We start from the raw sequence: 8,757 nt of genomic DNA, 5'->3' as shown, positions 1-8,757 counted from the left end.
CCACACATCCCACTGAGGTGCCTGTGTGTCAGCTTGTGGCTGGGAGCTGTCAGTGCCTGGCTGTGTGCCTGGCGGGTCCACTTCAGTGTGTGGAGAGGTGATGAGGAGGGGGACGATGAGCATGGGTCCAGCCATTGGATTCCTGGGATTTCTTAGAGACAACAAATCCTTTCATCTGTACCTGTGAGGACTCCGACCGCCTTCCTTCAGCCCTACCTTAGGTGGTCTCAGAAAGGAGGGCGCGATCTCGCTTCCAGACCCAGAGCTCTGGATCAAAAGCCTGGATCTGGAAGGACAAATAGCCCCCTGAGAAGATGATGACTCTCCAGGTGCACCCCATCCCGTCCCTGGTCCAGCCTTCAATTCTTAGTCATCCCCAAATCCCCAAACCGATCCCCAAGGTCCCCTGTCTCTCCAATGTGGTTTCCTCCCCCTAATCCCACAGCCCACCTACCTCTTCGCATTCTTCCCGCGTGACCCTCGCCCTCCAGCCCATGGAACGGAAGAACTGGAATCGCAGTTTGTGGAACAAGGGGCGCTGGGAGCAGTTATTCTCCCCATAGAGGAAGGACAAGATGGCCTGTTTAGGGGCGTGGTAATTCTCTTCCATGTCCAGGGCCAGGTAGCTGAGGAAGGACATGAGGTTGCCAGTCAGGAGCAGGGAGGAAGCGCCTGCCTGTGGTCAGCTTCCCAGAAAGCACTCAGGCTGGATCCTCCTCACACAGGCCCTCGGGAGCCCCATCCAGTGTCTCTGGTGCCACCCAGGCATCAGGAAGCTGAGCGGGACCTGAAGGGCACCTCTCAGACCTTGATGATGAAGATAAAATTCAGCGGGGAAGCCGGGCCCCTTCCTTTCAACCTGTTGTGTGTGCACACACCTGTGTCCCTATAGTGTCAGTGCCCATACAGCTGCTGAGGGCAGGGACCACGCGGTCTATTTCGGTCTTCATCGCTTTCCTACCAAATGACTAACAGGCCCAGTAACTCAACAGCACTTATTAAAAAATATACATTTTTATTGATTTTAGAGAGGAAGGAAGAGGGAGAGAGAGATAGAAATATCAATGATGAGAGAGAATCATTGATTGGCTGCCTCCTGCATGCCCCTCACAGGGGATCCAGCCTACAACCAGGCATATGCCATTGACCAGAATCAAACCTGGGACCCTTATGGTCTGCAGGCTGACTCTCTATCCACTGAGCTAAACCGGCTAGGGCTCAACAGCACTTTTTAAATTCTCTTCCCATCCTCACCTTCCCTGGCCATGAATGGGCTTTATAAGGTTGCACAGAATGAATGAATGAATGAATGAATGCTTTTTCTCATAGTCAAGTGGAAAACTGATTACCTTACAGACTCAATATAACTTGAACATTTGCAAAATAAAAAACCCCCTGTGTGGAGTGTTTTAAGAAGCCATTGATATTTTGACAAGTGCTGTCCTAACAGGTATCTAGTTGAATGGGATTGGGGAAGGAGAAAGGGGGAGAAGAGAAGTCATTGTAATCCAAGATATCACATTATAATACAGTTTGAATAACCAACCACTGGCATGTAGAAATTAGGGGGTCAGAGAAGTTATCTGAATATTTTTTGTTTGAATCAGTATAAGAATACACCTTTTTTTCAGATACATATGTGTAAATAATACCTAGACAGAAAGCAATAGTAAGAAAACAGGAAAAGGTGTTTAGAAGAGCAGTGAAACAAAGAATGGGATATCAGGGTGGTATTGATGGAGACCCTGAGACAGCTGAATTCAAGCTGAAAACTTTGGCCTTGATTTAGAAGGAAATTAGCAAATGAAATTCTTGTGGTAGTTGGTGAAGTGTTTAAACCTGTGTTTTGGAAGGATATTCAGGAAGATTTGTAAGAAACACCCCTGGGTAGCATTTTACAATAGATCTGTGTTGTTTAATACTTTTTTTCTTAATTATCATCTGAGAATATTTTCATTGATTTTTAGAGAGAGGGGAAGGGAGGGAGGGACACAGAGAGAGAAAGAGAGAGAGAGAAACTCTGATCCACTGCCTCCTGCATGCACCCCAGTTGGGGCTGGGATTGAACCTGCAACCTGCAACCTGCATATGTGCCCTGACTGGAAATCGAACCCTCAACTTTTCGGTTTAGGGGACAACACTCCTACCAACTCAGTCGCACATCAGCCAGGGTTGTTTAATGAAGGCCTGCATTGAGGACTAAGACCATTACATTTGGCATGGTTATGGCGGGGGGGGGGGGGGGGAGAGAAAGAGAGAGAGAGAGAGAGAGAGAGAGAGAGAGAGAGAGAGAGAGAGAGAGAGAGTTAGAAATGGCTAGTCCCAAGCCTATTTGTTGGGGGTAAAGTGAAGTGGTATCAATTCTTTATGAGGCTTTTGTGTTTTCTTTTATTTTGTTCAATCTTTTAATTGACATTAGGGTTGTTGGCTTTTACAAAGAAGAGTATAAAAAACCCTATACTACAATTCTATCATTTTTATAACTAGACGGAACAGTACAAATAGGTTATAAAAATAGATGAAAAGGCCTTAGCTGGTTAGCTCTGTGGTTAGAGCATCAGCTAAAGGGTCTCAGAGTCCATTCTGGTCAAGGGCACCTACCTCGGTTGCAGGCTCAGTTCCCTGCCCTGGTCGAGGCTCCTGTGAGAGGCAACCAATGGGTGTGTCTCTCTCACATTGATGTTTCTCTCTCTCTCTTTCTCCCCCTCCCTTCCATTCTCTAAAAAAATCAATGGAAAAAATATCCCTGGGTGGTAATTAACAAAAATTAAAAAAAATAGATGAAAGGTCAGAGATACAACTCGTCTCCCTCCTCCTCCCCAGGGTATGAATACTGACTGATGGGAATAAGCAAGATACTCACAGGGCCAGGAAGAAATGAAGGCGTTGGTACTGCCAGGAGAAGAGGCCCGCGCGGCTGAAATAAGCTATCACCATGGACAGGAGATACTGATGGAAAGAGAACAAACATAAAAGGACTCCCGTTGTGAAAGAGGAGGAACAGTGGGATGAGTGACTGGCTGATGCTCCCAGTGGCAAGCGCTGAGGTTTCAGGGCGTGTGCTCAGGACAGCCAGCTCCAGGAGGGTCTTTGACAGGCTGGAGCAAAGGGGTGTCCCCAAAGGCAGAGAGAAGAGGGCACTTGATGTGGCCAAAACCACAGGGGCAAGATCCCAGAGGAGCCAGGGCTGAGGCAGGGCTGCCCGTCCACACTGCAGGAAACCCCCCGGTCCCCGAAGGGAAGGGGTGACAAGGCATCAGGCTGGAGAGAGAGCTGTGGGCTCGGAAAGCTCTCCCCTGCCCCAGGATAGATGGCAGAGCAGGAGTACTTCTTGCCTTGTCAGAGAGCCTCAGATTGGTGTCCCAGGCCAGGAATCTTTTAATGACAGGATCCTCTGTGGAAGAGGGCATATGTTAGCTTGAGGACAGCAACAGGGTTGCCATGGGAGCATTCCAGGGCCAAGTGCAGAACCATGGCCCTCCTGGGGAAATTTCAGGATTGTGGCCAAGGCCGAGGCCAGTAGGAAGAGGGACAGAGGAGATAGTTCCTGGGATAAGGAAGCAGTGGTGACCCCTGAACCTTACCCCCCAGTCTGGGGTGACTGAGTGACAGGTAGGGTGTCAGTCACCTATCTACAAGATTCAGAGCTGAAGTAATCCGATGCCATGGCCATTGTCAGTGGACAGTCCCTTCAGGGTGGGAAGGTGGCCTTATTATGTGCCTTCTTACACAGATGAAGGTGTTTAGAATCAGAAGGCCAGTCAGAGCTGAGTAGTCGCAGAGGGTGCAGTTGAAACTGAGCTGCCTGACCCCAAGTGCAGCCCCATTTGAAGTGTAGCCTAGTCTTCCATTATCTCTGAGTGCCCCGCCCCCCCTCCGCCATGAGAGATTGACATGGAGCCCTCCTAGGAAAGGGAGCTCGCTAACTGGCAGGGAATTCTTTTCTATTGGGAAGGAGTACTTATTGGAAGGTCCTTTTTAAAGCGTAGGATTGGAGGGTGCTCTGCAGGGTCCCTTCCTACCGAGCAGCCTGGTGAAGGCCTGATGGTGCTCAGGTCGCACTGAAGACACCCGCTGCCTCTTCAGCTTCATCTTGAGCCCGCACAGGGTCTCCACGACCCAGAGGTCCTGAGCCCCAGGGGCAGGCTCCTCCTCTGTCCCCTCCTCTGTGGGCCACTCCCTCTTCCTTTTCAGGCGAGCAGATCGAGGCAGGGCGCTGCCCTCTGCACAGGGGCCTGAGTAAAAAAACCAGCTACAACACACAGCATTTGCCTCTGGAATTCAGCTACTGGCCACAGAAAACAAACTGCATACCCAGTCCACCTCATGTACTCCCGCCCCCAAAGCAAACCCCTCCATTGTCTCCAGTCTCATAGTCTACTGGCCGCCCCCCCCAGCCATCTTTCCATCTCACTCCTTTGGTGATGCCCACCTGTCCCCCAGTCATCTTGTCATTGTTCTATGTCTCTGTCCTCAAAACCCTTCCTTGTTGGTGATAATTTCTCCCATTGGAGGGAAAAGACAGGAACCCTCCACTATTACCTCCCTTCCCTTCTCTCATCCTTGGATCTCATCTCCTAGCCTCCTTCCCAGGCTTTCCTTTCGTGGGGATTTCCTTGTCCCCAGCTCCTGTGATCTCCTCCAATCCCTGGCTTTCTGAATCTCTCTTTCACACACACACTACTCAGGTCCCCCTTCCTCAATGGTAACCCTCTCAAATCCCTTCTGCCCCCAGTTTCCTCACCTGATGGTCCTGGCACGACTTCAACCACTCTCACCTCTAGGGGGCACCCTGAGCAGTTAGGTTGTGGTCTCTGGTTCTCACCCTGGAAACTTGGTTCACAACTGGCCATGATTTCTCCCAAATCTTCCCTTTCAGGACACCTAGACTCCAGTCTTTTCAAATTCTTGGAGAAGATGCTGTTGCCCACCCCCGTTGCCAAGCACCACGGAATTTGGTCCTTCCAATCAGGAAGGTCGGAAGCCTCTGATGTCATTAGTCATTCCAACCTGGCAAGCAGCTTGAAGGATCCAAACCCATGGACTGCCATGTGTGCACTGCTCCTGGGAATCAGGGGTCAACCGTACCTCCTGCCACTGACCCAACAGCCTCTGTCCAGCCTCCAACACTCTCCTCAAATGTCAGCATAATTCTCTTTAAAAAATCTTTATTGTTGAAAGTATTATATATGTCTCCCCTTTTCCCCCATTGATTCCCTCCATCCCCCACCCCCACACACCCCACCCCAGGCCTCACCACCCCACTGTCTATGTCCATCTGCAGCAGTCCTCAACCTGTGGGTCGCAACCATCGGAAAATACATATAGCATATCAGATATTTACATTACGATTCATAACAGTAGCAAAATTACAGTTATGAAGTAAAAACGAAAATAATTTTATGGTTGGGGTCACCACAACATGAGGAACTGTATTAAAGGGTCACGGCATTAGGAAAGTTGAGAACCACTGAAGGTCTTTGGTTGATTACCTCCTCTCCACCCACCTTCCCCCACCTTCCCTCCAAGATTCCACACTCTGTTCCATGCTTCCTTGTCTCTGGATCCACTCTGTTCATCAGTTTATTTTGTTAATTAGATTCCACGTATCAACATCACTCTTTACCCCTCTCCAGGAGATGCTGTGTTCTCTCCATTCTGAACTTGAAATAGGCTGAGCTCTCCTTTCCCATTCCTACTTCAGAGCTTGGTCTGATGAGAGAGGGAGCTCACAAGGACATTTAGGGGAAGCAGAAGTGCTCAGACTTTACAAGAATGAGATACGTGTGTAAAAAAGATCCCAGCTACATTGACTCCTCGTATTAAATAGTTACTTAAAACACTCCATTTGCCAAAGCTCGATGGTTACAGACACAATGTTCAGGATTCTGTACTGGAGGACATGCATCTTCCAGCCTCAGGCATCTTTTAGTCCAAGAGACTGTGAGAACCTAAAATCCTAGAAAACTACACATGTGCTCACACACTCAGGTGGTGTCTCCAATTTCAGGGAGTCTCTGGATTTCCCAAAGCTGCCCCTCAATTCCAATTAAACTCTAGTCTACATGTTTCCAGCCTGTGTATCATCCTTGACCCAGACATTTTACTACCTCCCAGTAGCCTATGGATGAAATGTGCCATGCACAAAGAGACCACGTGGAGAGATCTTCCCTCCTTCCCTCTCTTTCTCCCTTTCTTCCTTTTTGTGGTAAAATAACATAACACAATTTAACATTTTAACCACATTTACAGTTAAATTCAGTGGCATTGAGCACATTCACATGGTTGTGCTACAATCACCATCATCCATCTCCACAACCTCTTCATCTTCCCAAACTGAGACTCTGCAGCCATCAAGTACTGACTCCCCCTGTCTCTCTCCAGTCCCTGGCAGCCACCATTTACCTTTCTCTCCTTATGAGGTTGACCACTCTAGGCCCCTCATATAAGTGGGATCAGACAGTATTTGTCCATTATTTCTGGCTCATTCAGTCAGCATAATGTCCTCAGGGTTCATCCATGTTGTATGTGTCAGGATTGCCTTCCTTTTTAAGGATGAATAATCCTAATATATAAAAACCCAGGGTCTGTAACGTCCAAAACGACCGAAAGCTTGACCGACTGGAAGTCAGTCCTGCAGTCAGTGCTGGGTCGCCGGTGCTGGTGACCCGGCACTGACTGTGGAGGGGGCTGCGGATCAGGCCCGGAGAGAGGCAGGGTCTGATCCGTAACCTCCATGGCAGCTGTTCATCAGCCCTTGCCTCTCTCTTTCTCTGGGGGCCTGTCCAGCAGCTATGCCTCTCTTTCTCTCAGGGCCTCCACCTCCACGGGGCTGCTCATCAGCCCCGCCTCTCTGATCAGGCCCGGGGATAGGCCCGGAGACGCTGACTGGCATAGAAACCGACCAATCAGAACCAAATCTGTGTGATGTGAGGAGCCAAGGGCTGCCTAGGAGGTGGAGCTTCTGATGCTGACTGGCATAGAAACCAACCAATCAGAACCTTATCTGGGTGAACTGTGAAGGCAGAACCTAAGGTGGAGGCTGAGGAGGGATTTTAAGGGCAACAGCTGTTTGGTGTAAGAAAGCAGTTCAATTTTTTAATGACTGGTTTGGCAGTATAGTGCATATGGCTGGCTATCAGTCCAGATATAGGGATTATGTATTTTTGTCTGCCAAGAGCATCTCCTCCTGCTGAAAAAGGCTCCCCACCGCCTCTTTAAGCAATCCTATCCAATATAATCTATCTATACTAATAAAAGGGTAATATGCTAATTAGACCGGGTCAACTGGCCATCTTCCGGATGTCTGACTTCCTTCTGGACAAAGCCATGGTGGTGGGGGCCGAGGCAGAGGCAGTTAGGGGCGATCAGGCCATCAGGGGAGGGCAGTTGGGGGCGAGATCAGGCTGTCAGGGGAGGGCAGTTATGGGTGATCAGGCAGGCAGGCAGAGGCAGTTAGGGGCTATCAGACAGGCAGGTGAGTGGTTAGGAGCCAACAGTCCCAGATTGTGAGAGGGATGTCCGACTGCCGGTTTAGGCCCTATCCCACAGGGGCTGGGTTGAGGGACCACCCCCCCCCTTGCACACGAATTTCATGCACTGGGCCACTAGAATTCATTAGAAGGGTCACATTTTGCTTATCCATCCATCTGCTGATGGATGCGTGGCTTGTTCCCACCTCTTGGCCCTGAGACTTGCTTTTGACCCTTTGTTTGAACTACCCACTTTTCATGGAGATATGAGTGCTTTCCTTTTTCCTTGGGATAAAGGCAATTAACTAACATGGATGGCTACCCAGACTACCAGGTGAATTTACAATGGACTGTGAAAGAATGTATAGCAAATGGTGCTGCCCTTTTACACGAGATGAGTAACCATGACCTTGAGAACACCTCTGTAATGATTAGACCTGCTGAGCTATTTGAAAAGATGAGGTTCGTTTGTTTTTGAAATCTCCTTGGTTTGCTTGCCACGAGCCTTCCAGTCTGGTTTAATGGTTATTCAACAATAAACACAACTGTTTTCTTTATTTCTACAGTTGTGGAGTGATTTTTCTGGGTTGGCAAGAGATTTTATTATTAATCCCGCCCCCCTCCGACCAGCTTTTAAGAAACAATTGGCCAAAAACACGGTTGTATTATTTCACTGCCAAGAAGTGTTAATCATAGTCCTTAAGATCCCATTTAATCATATATATATATATATGTATATATGTATATATACATATATATGTATATGTATATATACACACACACATATATATATATTGATTTCAGAAAGGAAGGGAGAGGGAGGGAGAGAGAAGCATCAATGATGAGAATCATTGATTGGCTGCCTCCTGCACGCCCCCTACTGGGGATCAAGCCCGCAACCGAGAATGTGCCCTTGAGGGACATCAAACCCGGTACCCCTCATTCCGCAGGCCCAGGCTCTCTCCACTGAGCCAAACTGGCTGGGCAAGATCCCATTTTAAAAAAAGTGACACTTTTACCCAATGTAAGCAATGCTCCTTGAGAGGTGAGCTCTGCTTTTATTTTTCGGTTGTATTTTCTGATGATTGCTTTTACAGTTTTTATGCATTAGTTGTGTAATGTAGAAGACTTTGTTTCTATGATCTTTTCTGTCCTTGGAGAAGCCATATGGACATGGGTAATGCTATTTCATGACATGGCTGGGCATTTGCAGGTTCCTAGTGTTTCAGTGAAACGCCCAGTATTTCAGGTGAGTGGACATGATACGCCCTTCCCTTCCTCGCCT

At 48.5% G+C, this 8,757-nt stretch overlaps 1 protein-coding gene across 1 annotated transcript; it reads right to left on the bottom strand.

The window, feature by feature from the left end:
* Positions 1–217: 217 nt before the first annotated feature.
* Positions 218–4,281, bottom strand: LOC102425686 (speedy protein E4-like; the record flags this gene model as incomplete). The annotated part of the gene is made up of 5 exons (XM_023759892.1): positions 218–286; positions 455–626; positions 2,864–2,949; positions 3,336–3,394; positions 4,023–4,281. Coding segments are annotated over 5 exons (645 nt in total), but the record flags the coding sequence as incomplete, so codon positions are not given.
* Between the last annotated feature and the right edge of the window lie 4,476 nt (positions 4,282–8,757).

This window comes from Myotis lucifugus, unplaced genomic scaffold (genome assembly GCF_000147115.1).
Source record: "Myotis lucifugus unplaced genomic scaffold, Myoluc2.0 scaffold_164, whole genome shotgun sequence".
In the NCBI taxonomy this organism is placed as follows: Eukaryota; Metazoa; Chordata; class Mammalia; order Chiroptera; family Vespertilionidae; genus Myotis; species Myotis lucifugus.
This window is presented reverse-complemented; position numbering and strand designations above follow the sequence as displayed.